Raw genomic sequence first — 23026 nt, forward strand, 5'->3', positions numbered from 1 at the left:
AATGAGGGACTTTTAACATATTTTTAGTAAACATGTATAAGTATTCTACTAAAATAAAATTAATAATAAATTATATATTTATTACATTTTATAAACTAGTTTAAAAAATGTTGAATAAAACAAAGAAAAGAAATGTTTTTAGTGCAAGAAACGGTACTATCTCTTTTTTCATTGTATACAAATTTAGAATATGTTATTTTGATTGTAAGTAAATTAATGCATTACAAAAAAAACTGCTTATTTACAAAGGTCCACATGCAACTTATAATAAAAAGCAGGTTCTCTTTGCATATGAAGTTGTCATATAATAATTTTCTCTAACACAATAAAGTTATTTACACTATTTACACGTTTGGTTTAGATTGATGTGCATGTATTTAGTGGAGCAAACCGAATGGTATCCTTTACATTAGTTGCACACTAATCTTGTTGGTGTCTGACATTGCTGTTTACAGAAGAATTTCACTTGCAAAACTCACAGCAATCCAAACAGAGTATGTCGGAAATGAAGTGTTTTGTCAATTTATTCTAAAGGTTATACAAAGACAAGACAAGACAAAATTATCTTTATTGACATGGACATAGAGTACAGTCATGGCGTCAAGAGTTTTTAGCTTGAGGTAAATGGTCATTCAATGAGAAGGTCTCCCCATCTGCAGGCATTCTTCAACAGAGTAGAACTCCCTCTCCATTAGCCAGTCAAGAAGAGCTCCTTTAAAATTCTTGTTGCTTCTTTGTGATTTCAGCTTTGATGGAAGGATGTTGAATAGCCTTGCCCCGATGTAGGAAGGCTTTTTTTCATAGGCAGTCAGGTGGTGTGCAGGGAGTCTATAGTTAACTCTGTTCCTGGTATTATAGGAATGGGTCTCCAAGAATTGGTAAAGTCCTTTGTGAACTGCATATATTATTACCTCGCTGATATACAGGTTGGCCGCCTCTGCAGGAATCTCGAAAGCCCAGTTCAGCTATTATTCTGATGGCCTTTTTTTGCAGGAGCAGTACCCTTTGTAGATTTCTTTGAGATGAAAACCCCCATATAGTCAGTACATAGCGCATTAACGACTCAAAATAGCGCAAAGTAAGCTGTTCTTGAGGTTTCTGTGTCGCGGATGTGTTTGAGTCGCTTAATGATGTATAGGGCAGTGCTAAGTTTTTTGCACAATTGGTCTACATGAGCTTTCCAATTGAGATCACTGTCTAGGGTTATCCCAAGGTATTTGGCCTCATTAGATGTTGAGACATTGGGTAGCTCGAGAGCACTCCTTCTTTGTGGGCCAAAAAAAAGCTGTTGCGTTTTTTCTTCATTCAGTACAAGATCATTTTCCTGACTGTACTGTTTTACTATACTTGCAGCAATGTAGGCATTAATTTCCAGCTCTTTAACATTCTTGTGTGAAACGATGAGGGCAGTGTAATGATCTTAATTATGGGATATTTTAAAATCAATTGTCTTTGTAATGTATGAGTTTATACATGTACTACGACATTTGGTAGTGGACTGCCACGGATAATGCTTTTAGTCCAGACAGGATTAAATGGACCCAGACGTTGTCACTGCACAGGATGCAAGTCACGAGCACAAAAACTTCACACCAGCACTGGCAAAAGTGGGACACTAACAATAAAATCAATGTCAGCATTTCTTGTGGTATTGCAGTGTGTCATTTGAAACAATTAGATAGGAAGGCAACTGTCAGGAGGGGGAAGGTAAAGGCAGTTGCCCCTGGCCCTATGTCATGTTTTTGTGTGTCTACAGATTTTGTTTGTTGAAGTTTTTTATTAAAATCTTTTTAGTTTCCTAATTACTTCTTCTTTTAATATTGGTACCCAAAGTGGCCTAACATTAACCGAAGGTTGACTTACCTGTTGGTCGGCTAATTTTATGTGTGAAGCCTCAATAAGTTTGTATTTAAAGAAATTCTCCTGGCGGTGTATTATGTTGGCTTCTCCATTTCATATGATGATTTTCATACTAGCAATTTTGAGCAATTTTAGACTTTTCCACTAGCATTTTTTTCGTATTTTCGTTATGTTCTTAAATTTTTATATTAACTGATTTTTTTGTCTTGCTTATGGGTTCTCTATTACAAGAACATTTCATCTTGTGAACACAATATTTTGAGTCCTGAGTGCCATTTAGCTTGGTTTTTACGAGATTTTGTCTAATAGTGTTTTGTTTTCTAAAAAGGTTCTAATATTATATTTTCTGTCTACTATTAGATAATTTTGGCACATCTAAGTAATTTTTTCTTTGTTTTCATGTTCTGACTCCAGGTTTTTTATTATTGTTTCGTTTGCACTTATTTATTACAGACTGGGGTTATAACTTTTTACAAGATCTGATCTTACATTATTTATGTCTTCTTTTAACCCATCTTTATCTCACTAGCTCTTTGCTTTGTCAAACAAAGAGTTTGCGACTGCTTCTTTGACATAAATTATATGAATCTATTGAAAATTTTGGTGTTGGCTTGTGTTTGTGTTTTCTTATGATAAACTGATGTTTTAAAGATACTCCTATCTCTTACTACACACAAATCCAGAAAGGGAGGTTTGTTTTGGACTTCTAACTCCATGGTTAGATGAATCGAGGGAGAAATGCTGTTTGTGTGGGATAATAATTCATTAAGTTTGCTGTCTTTATGAGGGAAGTTTCGTTTGGTGTTGGATTAGAAGTTCGTCCTCTTGTTGAGCGTTTCATCTTCTTTTAGCCGAAATTCTAAGATTTTGAGTGTTTTTGGAATTGGTACATGAGTGAACAGACTGTCAACGGTAAAGCTGACTAGCCTGTCAGTTCCAGCCAGTATAAAAATAAGTCTTTGGAATGTTTAATAAAAGCAAATTTTTCCTGTTAGTGGTGTCTGGATGCCCAAGTGGACTTTCCCTACACAGTGAATTCTGGTAACAAATTTCAAACAAAGAAAAACAGCTGATTGTAACAATTTTTTTATTTTTATGTTATCTTTTGATGATAGTGAAATTTACCAGAATTTAATAAAATTAAAATAACAAAATGTATGACAATTTGCCTTACCTCTTCAATATAAGCTAAAATTTTGCTTAAATTCCCTTGTTGAGTAGAGGGTTCCTGCACAGAACAAACATATATCTTGACACTAATAGTTCTACAGCTAAATGCTATCATATAGATATCACATACCTATCGGCTAGATGTAAGTACCTACAGGTGGAGTCCATCACCGTCAATAGTTCATCACTCGTTTGTATCAAGCGAAAACACCTATGATATCAGTCCATTGTAGACGCCACAGCAGAATTCTGTCAGGCAGTAATAGGCCATTTTCATTATTGGTGTCATCCTTTATATAGCATAGGTATAAATTAGGTAATACTAATTTATAAAATTACCGAAGAAACGATGAAAAGTAATGTATATTCCATTGTTGTTTCAGACAATAGATAATGTGAACATGTTACTGGAAGAACTCGTGTTCAATGTGGCTAAGAGGAACTCATACAGTCCGAGGGAGGGTCGTCCCAAACCGGACATCCACGAGACTGTGCTAAACTCAACATACTCGTTGCGAATTGCGGGCAATTTGCACCTCTTCATGCTGCTGTTTGAGGTATTTGCTTTTGTTATTCTTCATATCCTTCTACTCCAAGTGTTACAAATTCTTAAAGTTTAAATATTTGAAATTTACATGTGTCAGTATGATATTGAAACAAACTTTTTAGTTTTTAAATTAAAGAAAACCAAGCATTACCGAGTAGTAGGACTCTACTGTAAATGTCTTGTAAAATGCAGTTGTCTGAGCAGTTTTTATTAGTGTGCTTATTACTTGTTAATGCCATAGGAGATACGAGTGCCGTGCGCCAAAGTGGTACACTCGACAGGTCTACTTTCTGTGCTCATCCGACTGATGGCACATGTGACAGAGTTTATGGGAGAGGGTGACGCAACACCCAAGTGGATGGCACCCTTGCTTCTGCTCATTGATCTTCTTGAGAAGGTTTCAGTCTGTGTCAACAGAAAAATAGAGATGCACAAGGTATTAATCAATAAATAAGCTTTTATTTATCGATAGATATTTACAATCATTGACAATGTCATAATACAGCCATAGAAAAAGTCAAAAAAAGAATATTTTACATTTAAATTTATTAATAATTTCTTGGCTATAATCTTTATCCTAGCATTACATAAATATTTTAATGTCACATATTAAGGTGTAAACAACATATTATTGAAACTAATGACACGGATGATATTATGTATCTAATATTCGTTTTAGTCATCGGAAAATTGTGAAGAAATTAGTGAGTAGTTTGTAACAAAGAAATAAGGCAGTTAAAAAATAAGATATATAGATGTTAATAGAAACAAATTCATTTTTATGTACAGACACCAGCACCTGTTACCAATTTCTGAATTATGAATGAAATAAAATTCACATACATAGAGTATAGAGTGCAGAGCTACTGCACTGGTGAAATATATAACTATTTTTGCATTCCTTACTTTGCCAATAGTAAATATGTAAAATAACCAAAAGTGGCTAGAAATTGTGATTAACTTGATTTAAATCTTGTAATATTACAATAAAGGAAGAAAGATTGTGTATTTATAATAACAAAATAATGTATGTATGCAGTAATTACAATTTTGCTTGAATAAGCTAAAACTCCAAAACGTTTTGTTTTCACAAAAATCTGTCAACCATTATTTTTTTTGTCAAAGCACATCTTTTCCACCTGTGATTGAAGTTTTTTTTTAACACTTTGTCACAAAGTGATGCATGGTCCTGTTTCCTGTGATATTGAATGAGTCAGTCAATGTGTCCTAGTGCTGTGTCAAGGTTCTCTTTCGGTAACATCTGATATTTAGCTCTTCCTCTCACTCACTTTCTACTCAGAAATCACGATGGCCCTGGTTCAATAAGTGACCTCACCGTACTGATGGCCACATCTTAAGTTTTCCCATGTAATGAATATGTAGGAAACAATATTGTCTTATTTCTGATCACTTTTAATAAGATAAAACACTTAAACAAACTCCTGCATTATAAATACCATGTGTTCAATGTATATACAATGTGGGTCCTCTCTTTCTCTCTCTCTTCTGTTTTCAAGATTTGAAGTACCGTATGATGTATTTCAAAGTACTTTATCTTTGTGACTATCAATATCCACTGTCTTATCATTGAGCTTTATTGTAGCCAAAATATCATCTGCCGTGATTATTAGTAGTGCTTAATAAATTCAAGTTGTATGTTTTACCACATGTATGTATAGCCAGACTTTGGTTTTTAACAGTACTTATAATCAAATCAAATCAAATCAGCTTTATTGCAGCGACAATATTACACTGTATAGCAAACGTCACAAATTTTAATCTAAAATTTTTTACATTCATGCCACAAAATTCTCATTTACACATACAATTTTACACTTATGCACCTTTCATCCTTCGCCAATATATCCCACTTTAAACAGCAGAATCAGTCATGTAATTGGGCGGTCTCCCAGTTAAATGCCAAAAACTGGGGTTAAGGGAAATCTTATAAAAACAAGGATACAATTCCTGCTTAGCCATGATTTAGTCATTTTGCCAACATTTATCAGGGAGACTCATAATTTGAAAATGAGATTAAGACGTAAGATTAAGAATAAGCCATCAGTTCTTATGACAATAAAGGTTGGAATTTCTAGTTAACCTTATTCAAGGATTTTATGGATATTCTGATATATTAAGGATACTAAGAAAAGATTAAATTCTCTTCTGAAGCTTTTGTAAAAAATAAAACCCTGGACAAAGTTATGCATAAATATGTATGTACTGTCATGGTGTGTACATTAAAGATTAATTAATTTCCATTAAAAGAAGTACAAACCCCACATACATTAAATTATATATTAATATTACAACATAAAATAATTAAATTTAGTAACTTTTTTGTGTAGATTTATCTTGTGTAAATAATACTTAGCGTAATTTGCATGCCTGCAGGTAACAACACACATCTGGCGGTGGCTGGACTTGGCATCTGGCAAGTGGTCATTATACATGCCAAACAACAACAAGTTGATCAATGAGGCGTACTGGAGAGGTGACAGAGATGTCACAATCACCAGTGGCCGCAGACGTTACACCATTGCCTTTGCCAGCATGTGTCAGGTATCAGAATCTTGCTCACTTCATTTTAGGTTGTGTTTATTATTGTGTGAAAAAGGTTTCTGCACTCTCTCTAAATCGTTTAACCCTTAAAGAAAATTTGGCATACGTTTAGAGATTTAAAAGAACTAAGATTAATGTATTTTCTGCTTTTTGGAAGAAGACATAATAAATGAAAACATTTTTTTTTAACACATACCTGCCATGAATGCCTGTGTTAGTAGTATGCCATACGTAAATATCCGCATGGTGGTCATTTATTTTTTGCGTTACGCATTCAAGTTTGCTTCTTGCAGGTTATAAATCAATACATTTATGTATTCCTTCATAATCATGGCTTTTTTGTGACTTGTAATGTGCACAATAAACTAAAATAAGACAGTACGGATTTTATCGTATGCCACGATTCTGATAGTTTGGGCATATTCTTAAACTGCGCTTTTTTTTTTTTTTTTTTTTTTTTTTAAGACTAGAAAAGTTTTTAAGGTTTTCTGTGCATATAAATAAATTCAGAAGTAATAATTAAGCATGTAACAAGTTTTGGCCACAATATTTTAAACAAGTAAAGCAAATGGTCCTTTGGAAAACATTTACTCTTTGGTTCTAACTGTGAAACTTTTAACCATATATATGATAAAACTAACATTAACAAATTAAATTTAAAAAATATTTAACTCAAATTTACCTATGATCTTAATGATATATTTAACATTTCAAAAGAAATGAAAATGTACTATTAACATTTGGCTGAAGGTGTAGTCCGTATGTTTTACACCATACATATTTTCTTTACTATATTGCTAGGTAGAATGAAGTTGACAAAATCAATCTAAAATACAGAATCTGAGGTATCGTGTTTGTATGAATGTAGTTAAGTGACATAAATAATGCTCTGTCTACAGATCAATGATGATTCAGGGAAAGCACGACCTGTTATGATGACCCTGGTGGAACCTAAAGAATCCTTATCAAAAAGTAATTATGAAAACCAGCCCACAGAAGTACCAGCTCCTATCTCAAGATTCTTGAATCTCGAAGACAAAGATCCCAATGACACGGTAGAATCCCTCTCAGAGCCTGAATATTATGTAGATTTCTTTCATCGCCGTTTTGGTCTGGAAAGGATTGCTGGTGTGGACTCAGATGACATTGAAGTAATTCTGAGGTAAATCTATGTTTTTTGTGTTGAAATAAGAGTGGTTCCACTATATGTTCATAAATGTTTCATTTAGGTGATTCATAATATTTTGCAGTTTGGGCCATGTTAGATTATGCCTTTGCTTTAATTTTTGTAATGTCTGGGCAGTTTTTAAATAGTAGTCAATACATGCAAAACTTGATAGTAAAAAGCTTCTAATAAATTCAAACATAAATCTTATAGCATTTTCAAGAACGAGGCAGACAAAAATAAATAATAATAATAATAATAATAATAAAGTATTTATATCGATTGTAAATAAGTTATTTATCAAGTCCAAATAACATAGATTCTTGTCCTGATTATAGATAACTAATAATAGCAAAAATAATGGAAATTTTTATAGATTTTTAATTCATAAGCAAGACTTTTAAATTAAATGTGAACTGTATTTTTGGTTGAGTTATAAAGTTCCAATTTTTATTTCTTTTTGCCAGAACAGTGAAATACTACAATACAATAGTATCTTATATTTTAATTAAAAAAACTAGTAGCGAGATAATGGTTTAAATGGCGTGGCTGTAATAAAGCTCGCATGGCGTGCTGCCATACGTAACTGCTGCCACCTAGAGCATGATCGTCTACTAAAGTATGGGCCTTCTCAGTTAACGGAACATGGACGACTAGCACTGCAGATACCAATATCTGTGGGTTGCGCTAACTGGCTCTCTCAGTAATTTGCGAGTAAAATAAATTCATCATTGTATTTCCTAGTAAATAAACCTCTCTAATGATTGATAATTCGACCTTACAGTATTATTGGAAAATTAGGTTACTTGCTTAAATTTGTTCCACCATAAAGGTATAACAATAGAGTACGAGTCGTCGGTTAGATACTTCATTTACGTTCCCAGAATATGAATCTCAAAAAACTCAATGCAGTGATATGGCCTTGAAAGTGTTAGCGATAACGAAATCGTGGCTGTAACCACGCATCAACTTTCTGAGTCAACACTTGATAATCGAAATATATGAAACCTCTCTAGACCGCTGGGTAATACCCAGCTAGCTGCAACTATCCATATCAATTAGAGTAACAAGTGAAATTTTGCACCCTACTAAAAACAAACATTACAGAATTCACGTATTTATTGTAGATCCTGCATGCAGCTGATCTCAAAACCAGTGGATGCAGACACACTACACGCGGTTATGCAGCTGTGTGTTCGCTTTACCAGAGACTATGCGCATGCTCGCTATATTGCTGAGCTGGGTGTGGTCACGCAGCTGCTCAAACTAACACAGGCCTCAGCGTTCACGGGGTTTGTTGGTCTGGCCACTATGTTGATCCGGCACATCCTCGAGGAGCCTGCTAACATCACAGCTGCTATTGAGCGGGTACAGTATATCTTATAAGTGTCAACAATAGTATAAGCTTTCTTGAAAAATCGACCATGCAATAAAATGGTAAAGAGTATATGATCACTAATTGGAGGTCCCTTTATGATTAAACAGATTGAGCAAAACTATATTTAATAAATACTTCAAAAATTGGCATTATTCCTTGTAGGTTAAAGTTTAATGTTATTTGATAAAAAGGATTGTAAAATATTTAAAATAATGGATATCTATTAATTTGTCTTATCTGGACAAAGTTGAAAGGACATAGCCTCAATAATTATATATATTATAATGAGTATTTAAAATAAGGTTTCATTATAAATTTAATTTTTTAAAGACACTTGTTGATAGAGTAAAGATGTAATTGTTTTTTTAAATGATTGGGCAATACCCACTATTAACATGCAATGACGTAATAGAAAGGCGCTAACAGCAACAATATGTAATATAGTTTTCTTGCCAGAAGGTAAAGGAATTGGGCAGCATTTTTCACAATTTTTTTAGAAGTCAAATAATGTTGATAATTGAAGGATGAGTTTTTTCAGACTGTTCATGAAACCTAATAATGCCGTCTATATCCAGTTCAAAATATTGAAGCCCACATTTATCTGTTTTTCAGTTTGAAAATTGACTTTCTTTTAATACTTAGGAAAACACATGTTTGAAATAATTCTAATAACTATTTTTGTCAAACAGGTGATTCGATTCAAGACATTACCAAATATACCGCCAACATTCAAAGAACTTCACTACATTCTTCGTGAGTGTGCCCCAGCCATCTGTAGGAATCCTAGGATCTTCATGAATGTAGCCAGAGAGATCATGCGTGTTGATATATCTGTCCTAAACAAACGCAGTGAGTTTGCAAATATATTTTGTTTTTATAATTACTAGTGATGGAACTTACCCAGTTATTTTTATGCCTGATCCAACTAACAGATTTCTGTAGCTTTTTATAACATATTATACATGCTTGTACTGTCAAACGTGATCCTAATTCCTTAATTAATGACCAGGTGAAGAAGATGACCATAGACTATTGATGAAATGCCTGCCTTCTGAGAACCCTAAAGGAGGCCCCAAAGAGGTGGACGTGCTGGTCAAGCGCACGGTCGTGCAATTGCTGAACTTCTTGTTGGAGGCTTATCAGGAGGAGTTGGAGGCTGCGAACGAGACACCAGCTGATGAGGAAAATCAGACGGAAACTTCTGCAGGTAATTTTCTGTTATGTGAAGATCTCTGTGTTAGACGGAAACTTCTGCAGGTAATTTTCTGTTATGTGAAGATCTCTGTGTTAGACGGAAACTTCTGCAGGTATTTTCTGTTACGTGAAGATCTCTGTGTTGTGCACTCACTGATACTATCCTGGCTATTCTAAAGCCGGTACATGTCAGATGTCGCTGTGAAGATGTTAAGGGCAGTCCGACCTCCATAAGAACATAATGTTAAACTTGGGAACCTATATCTCTGTAATGGTTATAGATAGAGTCCTGATTTTTATTTTACTTATTAAATAGCTTATAATCTAGGTCTTATCATGAGGTTTTTAAATTTGAAAAAAAAAATTAAAAAAGTTATAATTTTTTTATAATTTATTGTTTTTTAACTAACTTTTTTATAAGTAAAAAATGTTTTACTGTGCCTCATTGACAAGAGATATTTATAAATTCCCATGAGGGGGTGAACTAGGCAATAGTAATAGAATACTGTATAAAAATTTGACTGGGGTAGGCCTAGTAGTTTTTGAGTTATAGGGCCCCAAAGTTAAAAAATAACAAGTTTCGGCAATCAAGAAAAAGCAAGAAGGTAGCATATTTTGGACTCATACCTTGGTTTAATGATGGCCTGCACTGTAGGAAGGGTTGTCTGGATCCTCTGCTTCTTGATACAGATCCTCCAGCTTCCTTTTGGCTAAAGTCCTTGATTGCCTGATTTTTTTTTCAATGTCGGTAGCCGCTTTATCTGCTTTGCGAATCCGCTGGGTGTCGAGACGTTTTAAAGCTAACCGCATATTCAGTCCTGGTTCTAGCCCAATGTGCTCTAAAACTTTCACTTTGGAGCTGTACCCATCATTGAATGATAGGACTGCCTCATAGACACCTAGCCTAAGAGCACCTAGTGTAACAAAGGTGCGTTTAGGGAGCCGAGCCCAAATGACATTATTCATAGACTCATTAGGATTTTGAGATTTTCCTTTGAGACATTTTCTGAGTAGTTCTAGGCTGCACAAAGATTTAAAAATAGGTTTGATTGCTTTTCATTAGAACAGGTGAGAGGTGAAAATGCTGGCTGTGGTCATATTTAGTTTTTTCTTTGGCGGCTTTGTTATACTTACACCATGTGTCTTCGGTGTCTGGGCATTAAAATATGTAAAGGCGTATCGTTAGTAGACTGAAACATGACAGTACAACGCCCAAACTGCTCGCCTCATGGCTTCCACGCTGTGTGTATTCCTACGGATGGCTAGTCCATAGTATATTTGGATTTGTTGGATCGCCTTCCCTGTTAGCCTACCTTTCCCAGAAAGAGATTTTCCGTCAGAAAGCTTCAAGCCTTTATTTTTCATGATAAAGTCCCTTATTCTTGTCCCCATCCTCTTCTGGACGTGTCCTACACATTCCAACTTCTGAATGGACACATCTGGGCCATATGGTGCTTCTGCCACAACTGCTGCTGCATAGCCATTGGAGTCACCATCTCCAAGGTACTCCACATAGCGAACACCGTATTTAGTCTCGGATCTTTTGAACATTGCAGTCGCACCTTCAGCTTTCCATACCTCCACTGCTACCTACATAATTTGCCTTGCATATTTCTAAGTGTTGGTTGCTTGTTCTCTGAGGGCAGTTACAGTATTTTGACATTGAATAAATATCTATTACTTTACCCGTATCTGCTGAAGTAATTGTGACAACGCCATTTAGCGAGGTGTGGCCTCGCTTTTGCCAGCTTCCGTCAACCGCAACACACATAAGTCATTAAAATTTCCATTTTCAATAACTGCTTCTGTCACTGCTCTCTTCATAGAGTTTTCACACACACTTTCTACATGGCTGGACAAAAACTGTTCATGTTGATTGAACTTGCTGGGCGGAGCGGGTAAATTCATCATGCCGCAAAGAGTTTTGGGCAGCAGTATAGCCCTTTCCTATTACACGCAAGCCGTATACTAACCTTAGGTTCAAGTCATAGTAGCATTGTGAACTTTTGCTTGGTGCCTCAATAGGCCTAGGCCTAATATCTGTTGCTTTGGGACAGTTGTCAAAAAGCTTTTGTCATGCCACAGCTACAGGAGACGGAAATTTGTACTGCGAGCCCTGCTAATGGTTTTCGACTAAATGATAGGTTGCCATGACAAACCCTACACACTGCAACATCTTTCAAAACTGATTCTAGCTGTACAATGTTTACTATGTCATACTGTAAGGTATCAGTTGAATTATCATAGCAGGCTAGGTTAGGGCTCAATTTCTCATTGGATGTGGAAACAACTTTGGGTGTTCTAGGCCTATCCTCTTCATTACCTGAAGTTACTACTGTTTTCTTGCTACGAACAACAGTCTTCTTCTTGTAACATAGTTTCTTAGTTCCTACTCTCTTCTTATTACCCATTTTAATCTACATTCAATTACAATAAACTCCTTTACAAATAAAAAAACAACAGGGAAACTTGCAAATCACAAAAACACAGTATTTCAAAACTTCACAATAACCTCCAACATAAAATAATATAACAACAGATGACATCTGTCATAATTGCTGACAGTGTGTGATATCAGCTAAAACCAGACTAAAAGCAAAACAGTACCAACATAACAAAACCAATTAAATATCTATTTTTATAGATTGTTGTTTACTATAAGGAGTGGTGCTCAACGCCAAACAACAGTTGCAAGCCTTTATATATATTTTTTTTTATATAAGGTTAATATTATAGTAATAAGGTATATTATATACCATTTTAAAGAGAAAATTCTAAAGAATATTAATAAATAAAAAACCAAAATTCCCCAAAAAAAATTTTTTTTCATGTCAGACTGCCCTTAACTACAGGATTTGTTTTGGTTGTAAGGTGATGCATCTATTTGAACTTTTCATTATAAACTGACTGAGATTTAAGTATAAATAATAAAAATGGTAAAACATTAGAAGTGTGAATCGTTAAAGAAAATTCTTATGCAAGTATTCTGCAAAATATTATAAAGTGCCAGAATAAAGTACTCTGTTACAAACTTTTCAAGATCTCTGTTATGTTCACATTCATGCCTAATACCAGTCCAAACCTCCTTGTACTATCATTTGTGTAGGAACCTTGTGAAAATGTCCGGGGCGTTTCTATAAAAACACCAAAACGATTGCAGTTGGGTTTTATTCTTATCATAAAATTTATTCATATGTTGTGCTTTGTAAGGCTATTCATAAAGTAAAAATAAACCATATGTATTTTACTTTTTTGTGTTTATTTTTTTAATATAAATATTTTGGTGTGGATATATTTAAAAGAAATATTACTAATAACAATTGTAGAAAATTTCAGAGTTAGGCCTATGTTGAAAACAGAGTAATGAAATAAAATGTTTCAAGCCAAGCAGTTTGAAAAAAAAAATACTTAGATCCAAAATATGTAAATGTGTATATAAATTTATACAATTTCCCGTAGGACATTTTTGTGACTTGAACCTCACTTCCATTCTAACAATTCATAAACATAATTTGAAATTGGCCCAACCATATGTTGTCATATTGTTTGTACTTTCAGCCCAAACACAGGATGCAAGTCAACTTATAGCAATTTATGGCTGTATCCTCATAAAAGGCAATAATAAACAATTCCTACTCACTATTAAAATTATAAATAGAATCTTTAGGAGAAGCTTTGTGATTTTTGTTGTCTTTAACCCTTTGAGTGCCACGGGTATTTTCCGAAGGCATATGCATAAAGTGCCACGCTGTTTTTCGCATATTTGTAAGTTGTTGGGAAAAAAGCTGTTGTAAAATAACTACCAAACAGATTTCCATCATTTTGTTGTTGTTATTTTTCTTATTAAATGCAGAATATGATACATATCGCTACAAATAAAATTTGATTTATAAAAATATAAAAACTTCAGTATTTATAAAAAAAGTTTTTTACTTTTCTATAAAAAGTTAAGTTTCGACCTAATTTGTGTGTATACGGTATTTTTAAGATTTTTTTCTTTATACCATGATAAAGGCCATATGATTCTAAACAAAACCCATGTGTAATATCTTATTCTAGAATTTTAAAAACAAGGCATTATATGTATTAACAAAATGCTGCCCGGTACCGACATTTTATAAACTGTACTTCATTTGTCAGAGTTTAGAAATTACTTAGTAATGATGTAGTTTTCCCAATAAATCTAATAAAACATTAATACAACACAAATAAATATAATTAGTAAATTTAGAAACAAATACTTACTAACATATTTACATCAAAGTTTACATTTACTAAATAATAACCCTAATAATATTTACATTGAAAATTCACGTTTTTCGCTTGAACACAACTCAAATCATACATTACTTTTGTAAAGAAATACAGTAAAATACTGTATAAGTTACTATTTTATTTTGTATTTACTCAAATGCTTGGTTATCGGCACATAAACAACAAGAAAGGCCGTTACGCAACACGGTACTACTCGGTCGCTACGTCGCGTGACTGGAAGACAGAATCATCGTACAGGTACTTATCACAGGCCACTATTTTTGGACGAGTTTTCCTTATCAGAGATCAAAATAAACTTCATTATACGTTCCTTCTTCCATAATGAATCGAAAAATACTCGATGAGTCATACTTCCTATCTCCAAATCGTCTCCAAATAGACACACGAATGACCTGACATTTTCGAATAATGAAATGTTGTTCTTATAGTTTTTGATTTAATTGATTGTCGTAATAACTTGTAAATTCCAAAATAGGTTAAATAAAGTCAGTTGTTTTTAATACTGTAATTTATTTTGTCCCCGATAAGGAAAACTCGTCCAAAAATAGTGGCTTCTTGATAAGTACCCAAACAACATAAGTTTTACAGATAAAATAGTAGAGAAACAACATAAAACTCGTATTTATTGATAGTTTGGAACCTATTGAATACAGCCGTCTGATTATTTGGCCAAAATAATCTTGTACTATATAAAATATTATCGAAATACGAAACGTCAAAATTGGAGACGCTGGCACTTTATGCACTTTTCTTACCGTCAAAATTAGCGACGCTGTGGCACTCAAAGGGTTAAGTGGTAATATTTCTCAAACAAAATTAAAAGTTGAATTCAGATCTGAGTTTCTTTATGCTTTTTTATTTTAATTATATCAAACTAGCTTTGTTACTAGATAAATAATTGAAATCTATTTTGTAGTATCCCTATATTATCTGTTCAAACACTTCTAAATAGTAGATTTTTGTTTGTTATTTATATTAATCTGAGGTTTATTTAACATTTCAACCAAACCAAATATATCATAGAACCAGGATATGTCATGTTAACTTTTAATGTATGCCTTAAAATTCATATTCAATAATAGTACATTGATTAACTTACATCAAGGTTTAAATGTTTGCTTATTACTGTGTTTGCTTATCCTTTTTGAAGTTGTTGCAAGTTCTGCAGCCTATAGACAATCGTTAGTTTCCAACTTAGCAAACAAAATGTTCTGCATAATAACAAAGAATTTATAATGTTTATTTGAACAGACTGTCAAATGTTTTGAACAATTGATATAATTACTAATTGTTCGAAGTTAATTCAAATTAATTTAAACTTCCATATAAATGAGTTCTTATACAATAAACCACATTTATTAGTAGAGAACTGATAGATTGCGATTGACTGTTTTTGAATCTAGTGTCATGAAATTTAATTTTTATGTGTACTAGTGTTGTGTTTTTTCATATTCGATTTTGATGGCTTCATTTCACTTCTAGCATATTTTACATTACTATAAATCTGTTCAGGCTTACAGCCGGGTGAATCTTTACATTTCAACGAAGAGAACACTTCTAGTGGTTCCAGCCTAAGGAACAATGAAGAACCAGATTTAGACAACTTCAATGCATCAAACTTGCCTATGTATATAGCTGCCACCGGCCCAGTCACCAGTTCCTATAATACACCAAAGAAAGTAAGTTTTATTACTCATTGTTTTAAAACCTGTAAGTTTTTTTAGATTAATTAATAATCTTATGGTAAAAAGACTTTGGATAGTTATTATGAAACATACTGTAGAGCTGTAGAAACAACTGAATCTTGGATAGTTTTCTATATTTTGTTTGAGGCAATCCCTTTCTCTGACAGACCTCAAATATTTAGTTATCTAGTGGCTAGCTAAAATGGCTGGTTGATAAGAATGAAAATCAACCTAAATGTGCACCATGAAATAATTATAAAAATAAGTAGTGGTGTTGCTTATACGAATTTTTAACTTAAATTTATTTTTAGAAAGGTGTTAGTTTTCAATATAATGTTATTTACTGTCCGTGTTTGTGTCCTGCACAGGCAACTCCTGCTCCACAGAGCACACAGCAGGACAGGAGAAAGCGCACACCGTTATTGACCATCTCCAATGTTCTCAAAATCTTGGGGGATGCCGTCCGCTCGTACGGCTGTATCGCAAAGATGATCACTGACCACAAGTTCACGGCTAAGCAGACCGAGTTCTTGAAAGAGGTAAAACCTAAAATTGTGTTCCCTTTCATCAAAATCAATTTCAGAAACATTTCTCTGGTAGCTTTTTTCATACAATTTTTATCAATATGTATTGCATACAGTCTAAGCAGAAAAGTTACTATAATTTGCTCTGGAAATCAATACGGTGGGACGCTCTGTGATGAGCAATTGTTTTCTAAGCGCTACACTGTTATTGGTTAACAATTTAAATTTGTTATATCTCAAGATAAATTGCAATCCACCCTGACCAGTAGTTACAGGACTGGTTACAATACTTGTTATATATTATCCACTTTGTAAGTACTATATAGTGACAGAGGCCACTGTGTGCATTACATGCCATTGGTGAAATGCACAACTGTGGTAACTAAGATTGATTGTTTTTATCATTACTGTTGTAATACAGGGGCTTTTAGTTAAAATATACACATATTATATTACAATACGGCTGCCTTTGTTGAGAATAACCTTCACAGTTCAAAGGAAAGTTTAACTGAAATAAAAAGAATCTACTTTTTATTTATATTTCTGTACTTAATTGAAGCATTGTTTGTTGATTGAATAAGAACACAAAATTTGAGTTAATATGTTCTTAGAGCAACAAAGTTTCAGGAATAGAGCACTATTAGGTTTGACATGGTTCATTCTACATAATTGTTCCATTATCTACGCATTTTCAGGAAACTGGATTTGACTGGAGGAATATAATGTATTTGTTTTTCTAATATAGTCAAACTTGTATAATTCAAACTTTTTAAATTTAAAATTTTATATAATTTGTTCTTTGCTCCCAGTCCCTTGATATGCTTGTACAATGTACAATTATGAATTTTGGATAGTCCAAATGATTTTAATTGGCCCCAAAAATCAAAATTCCGCTGTAATTTATACATGTGGAATCAAATTTAAATTCGCTCTGGAGCAGAAGACTAATTTTTATGATCTAAAAACAGCGAAATAATGTTATTGTAGGAATTAGTTTTGATTATTTAATGTAAGTAGGGTTATTGACTTTTGAAGTTAAGTTATAAAGAGGACTTTATAGTCCTAACCTTACCTAAAAAAAAATTGTTTTTCATTTAATTCAATAATATTTGAAGATGTTGTTACTCATGTAGCTGTTCTGTGACAGGACTGTACAGCCATCGCGTTTGTGTTGGACTACCTGATGCCTGTGGTAGAGAACAGCACACAAGTGGACCAGGACCGACCTAACATGGCACGGAACCTGCTGGCAGCTCTGGCCAGTTGCAACCACTCCCCCGAGGCCCAGTGCGCTCTCGTGTCCGAGGTTGTTGCTCATCAAGAATTACTTTTTATTTTGTCAGATTACATTTAAGAAGCTGCAACAATGCAAATAGACATACTTTTAATGATAACAATAATTATATACTTGTATAACAGTATTAGCAGCTGAAAAGCTAACTTATCCACTCTCTAATAATTTGGCATGTGAACTTTATATCCATTAGTATGCTACTTGTTTTGTTTTTAAGTGGTTTGATTGATACTCCTTTCTGTACACATTTTGGCAATATGCCATGTTCGTTAAATGTTATGCAACACGTACATAACCAGATACTTTCGCAGTTCCATAGTTCTAAGTAAACCTAATTTTGATAGCTTTCTTTTATGTGTCTATGAGAATTATCCAGAAAGGAACCTCCGTTTTGAAATAAAAAATAAATTAGTGATGGTGCAAAAATGTTATTAGATACATCTGAAATCTATAAATTTTCTCTGTTTTTCTATATAGTCACCAACAGATTCAAGCACTTGTCATATCTTTGAAGTCTTTGAAATACCCTCTGTGTTAAAATATACCATCTGTAAATGTAGCCAACCTGTCACAGTGTTTTGAATCGAAGTGTTCTTTGTCATCAGTGAATTGCTGAGATCTAAACCACCACTTCATTTCCGGTAACAGGTGAAAGTTTCAGCCATATCCACCCTGTATGGCGAATGATAAAACATGTCACATTTGAACTTGGCCAAAAGGTTATTTGTTGGTTTGAGCAGTTTTGGTACCCAACACTTGTTGTAGCCTAGGTTTTGTATCACTATCTCCGAAAAGTTCCAGGAAAGTTATTTGAAAAGTTCTACGGTTCTCACAAACATTTTCATTCACTTTGTTCAGTAGGTCATCACTGAACAAGAGAAGGCCTACTGCTTCTTTCTTCATCGTGAATATTTGTCCTTCCATTTTTTTTAAACCACACCCATTAACAGACTACACCTTCGCTCATGTTTGAGCCACAAACCGCACACAAGTGACAATGAATCTCGGCTGCTGTGAAGTACTTTTTCAACCAAAGTAATCTTATATCACTACTCACTCCATGCATGGCAAGATTTTCTATTACAACACTCATGATTTGAGTTTATAACCGGACAGTGCGTGAATGTACAAAGCTCTTCCTTACACAGAGAAGGTAACTGAACCCCTGTGTACTTTCTGGCTAACCCTCATATTTTGAACGTTGTCTTAAAAATGAATTTTCCATTTGAGTATAGGCTTTCCCCACATGTTGAACACTCTAGATGTACAGTTAGTCAATAAACAAATAGCTCTTTACCAAAAGTACGTGCGGAAACTCCTAGATATACTAAATAACTCTTGAAGTGCTCATTATATTTCAATAATGATAACCGAACTGGAACACATTACGTAATTAAATTTGAGGTTATGTGTTTTAGTGTAGATTCTTTTACTGACGTAATTTCATATAAAGAAAATTTGATAGTTTTGAGACAGATACTGATGTAATATATTGGTAATTTACAGGTAAAGTCTGCCCTGGGCAGAACTGTGGCATGGCCTGAGTCCAGCAAGAAGCACACTCACATCCAAGACTTAGTGGGAGTGGTAACTACCATGATAGAGAACTGTCCTCCAGTTCCCATCAGTAGCACCCCACTCAGCCCTGCTCTGAAACTCAACCAATACAGGTCTGAATGCAAAATCCAAATATTTCAAGTAGTGATGGGCCGATACTATAATAATTCAATTTGGATTTTGATACCAAAATTATGGTCTCGAGTCCGAATTCAGTACAGTTCTCGTGTTATTTGTAACTAAGAGTATAACGTGCTAAATGATTTAGTTTTGTTATTGCTAAGCCAGATCTGGCTTTTACCCAGTAAAAAATTTCAATCAACCCTTAATCATGAAAACAAAATTTTATGATATGAACATACATAATATATCCTCATAGGGCACATGTTTATACAACTAACTACACAAATAACAGGGAAAAACTTAGTGATCGTCAGTTTGGTTTCCGCCCATCAGTGGATGACCGTGCATAGACACTGTATACACAAGGCAATACATGAATAGAGGAATAAAAACTGCAAGCTAAATATTATGTACAAAACTACTATAATTCGTTAATTTGGTTATCTTTATACAGTTTTTCGTATAATAGGTGTGATATAAACACGATCAATATTAATTTGTGTAATAACCATCAGATGTCATCTGCAATTAGGCGCATACAAACAAAAATATGAACTAAAGGCAATATTCAAACATAAGTATAGAAAATATGAACTAAAATCAAAGTATTATTTACTAAACAACAATAATTTGTATATCTTATATGCCTTTTCATATACCAAGTACAACAAAAACAAGTTTTAACAATCAATAATTTGTGTAATGCCGAGTATCTGTCGTTTGTGAATAGACGTAACAGATCAGAATTGAGTGTAAATAGTCGCTAATTTTCAAAGTATTCCGGTGAGTGTTGGAATCGACCAATTCCTTAATTTGCTTAATTTTTTGCTTAATTTCAAATGAATGATTTATTAATAGTAGATCTAGTTCCATGTTGGAGGTTTAACTTGGTAACCCTCTTTTCTACACTTAGCAAGCTTTTAAATAAAGTAATTAAAATAATGTTTTTAACTTGATATGTAAAATGAACTTCCAGAATATATGCCTTCAACTTGAAAATATACACTTTATGTGCTATTTAGTAGGTGTGTAGTAGTGTGGAGGTTATAAAATATATTATTACTTATAATATGGGTGGTAAATTTTACAATAAAATTTCAAACCTTCCCTTATCGTGAAAAAATATATTGACATGTAACTTTCTTCTATTCTTATAAAGGATATATTTATATATAACTATGTAAAGATGTTTCATCTATGATCTTCAGTTTACACAGCGATATAGGGACATATATAAAGAATATATACTAAATGCAAGTCAAATATTATATGCAAAACCAACCTATTTTTTTAAATGAAGATTTGATGAAAATGTGTTATGAAATTATTGTAAACCATTTAACATTGGATATATCTGTAATTCTTCTTATTGTTGCAAACTTGTGTGACATATCTGAAGGTGGTTTCCAAAGGGCTAGTTATTGTTATATTTCCCTGGTATGTTGTAAATTATCATTCCTGTTAAAACGTAACTATAAATCAAACCTTAAAGTTATTTTACATTTCAGAAACGAGTTCCTTTGACTGTTAACAGTATAGTTCTGTTTCAAACGACCTTGAACTGAAAAGATAAGGGATGATTAAAGACTGAAGAGAGTCTTGAACTGATGTTTAGAAAGTTAACAAAACCACTATAGATTTGAACTCATGAAAGGCCAATTTTTCTCTTGGGCATAAGAACAACGATGGTTTATTGCTTGTCATGTATTAAGTTATGAACATGACAATTTTAAGTTGTACAATTCGGGCAAGTGAGTTCTGTAATTCATGAACTTAATATTTCAACTAGTGAGTCAATCAGTGTTAGGATTGTTCTGTTTTTGACAGTGTGAACAACATGGTGAGATTCATGATGCGCAAGGGCATTGTGACCGACCTGGCTCGTATACCACACAGCTTGGACCTGTCCAGTCCCAAGATGGCAGCTACCATCAATGCTGTGCTGAAGCCTCTGGAAACCCTATCTCGCATCATGAGCCAGCCGTCCGGAAGCTCTATTCCCAAGACCAAGCCGAAGCTGGGTGCTGCCAACGCCCAAAGCACCGATGAAGTAAACCCACAACCCCCAAGTACGACATTAGTTCACTTATCTGTTACTAAGTAGATATAACAAAATGACATTGTTTTGACAAAAAATGTGTGAGCAAATAATTGGTTAATTACTGTAACTGTTAAAATTTATTGCTGACTTGTGATTAACCCTTTGAGTGCCATAGCGTCGCTAATTTTGACGGTATGATAAGTGCGTAAAGTGCCAGCGTCACCAATTTCCAAAACTATCAATAAATACGAGTTTTATGTTGTTTCTATACTATTTTATCTGTGAAACTTATGTTGTTAGGGTACTTATCAAGAAGCCACTATTTTTGGACGAGTTTTCCTTATCTGGGACAAAATAAATTACAGTATTAAAAACAACTGACTTTATTGAACCTATTGTGGAATTTACAGGTTATTACGACAATGAATGAAATAAAAAACTATAAGAACAACGTTTCATTATTCGAAAATGTCAGGTCATTCATGTGTCTATTTGGAGACGATTTGGAGATAGGAAGTATGACTCATCGAGTATTTTTCGATTCATTATGGAAGAAGGAACGTATAATGAAGTTTATTTTGATGTCTGATAAGGAAAACTCGTCCAAAAATAGTGGGCTGTGATAATACCGAAGTACCTATGGGATGATTTTGTCTTACAGTCACGACATAGTGGACGAGTACCGTGTTGCGTAACAGTCATTCTTGTTGTTTATGTGGCGATAACCAAGCATTTGAGTAAATACAAAATAAAATAGTAACTTATACAGTATTTTACTGTATTTATTTACAAAAGTAATTTAGTGATTTGAGTTGTGTCCAAGCGAAAAACGTGAATTTTCAGTGTAAATATTATTAGGGTTATTATTTAGTAAATGTAAACTTTTATGTAAATATGTTAGCAAGTATTTGTTTCTACATTTACTAATCATATTTATTTGTGTTATATTGATGTTTTATTAGATTTATTGGGAAAACTACATCATTACTAAGTAATTTCTAAACTCTGACAAATGAAGTACAGTTTATAAAATGTTGGTACCGGGCAGCATTTTGTTAATACATATAATGCCATGTTTTTAAAATTCTAGAATAAGATATTACACATGGGTTTTATTTAGAATTATATGGCCTTTACCATGGTATAAAGAAAAAAAATCTTAAAAATACCGTATACACTCAAATTAGGCCGAAACTTAACGTTTTATACAAAAGTAAAACACTTTTTTTATAAATACTGAAATTTTTTTATATTTTTATAAATCAAATTTTACTTGTAACGATATGTATCATCTGCATTTAATAAGAAAAAAACTGCAACAAAAATATGGAAATCTGTTTGGTAGTTATTTTACAACAGTTTTTTTCAAATATATGGCAAAAGATTACAAATATGCGAAAATCAGCGTGGCACTTTATGCATATGCCTTCGGAAAATACGCGTGGCACTTAAAGGGTTAAGTGAGTGAAATCTGTATAAAAAATCAACATGGATCATTGATCAGTGTATCAACCTTTTGATAAGTTAAAATGTAGATGCAGTGTAAAGTTTTTATATACAAATAAGTATTTAACACTTTTGACTCCGGATCCCGTAATTTTATGGAACACCGAAACTTCTGATGAATGCATATTACGTAATTTTACAGAAT

The 23026-nt window shown here is 33.4% G+C and overlaps 1 protein-coding gene across 1 annotated transcript in view; it reads left to right on the forward strand.

Annotated features, from left to right (window-relative positions):
• The window catches only part of LOC124369401 (E3 ubiquitin-protein ligase HUWE1-like), a 164986-nt gene that overhangs the window by 73334 nt on the left and 68626 nt on the right, over positions 1 to 23026 (forward strand). The window contains exons 25-36 of the mRNA XM_046827405.1: positions 3414 to 3587; positions 3819 to 4013; positions 5972 to 6139; positions 7039 to 7301; positions 8432 to 8672; positions 9372 to 9531; positions 9692 to 9889; positions 15664 to 15830; positions 16205 to 16375; positions 17508 to 17666; positions 19161 to 19324; positions 21162 to 21403. Of these exons, the coding sequence (XP_046683361.1) occupies positions 3414 to 3587; positions 3819 to 4013; positions 5972 to 6139; positions 7039 to 7301; positions 8432 to 8672; positions 9372 to 9531; positions 9692 to 9889; positions 15664 to 15830; positions 16205 to 16375; positions 17508 to 17666; positions 19161 to 19324; positions 21162 to 21403 (2302 nt within the window). The remainder of the gene's footprint in view (positions 1 to 3413; positions 3588 to 3818; positions 4014 to 5971; positions 6140 to 7038; positions 7302 to 8431; positions 8673 to 9371; positions 9532 to 9691; positions 9890 to 15663; positions 15831 to 16204; positions 16376 to 17507; positions 17667 to 19160; positions 19325 to 21161; positions 21404 to 23026) is intronic.

This window comes from Homalodisca vitripennis, chromosome X, assembly GCF_021130785.1.
Source record: "Homalodisca vitripennis isolate AUS2020 chromosome X, UT_GWSS_2.1, whole genome shotgun sequence".
Classification (NCBI taxonomy): Eukaryota; Metazoa; Arthropoda; class Insecta; order Hemiptera; family Cicadellidae; genus Homalodisca; species Homalodisca vitripennis.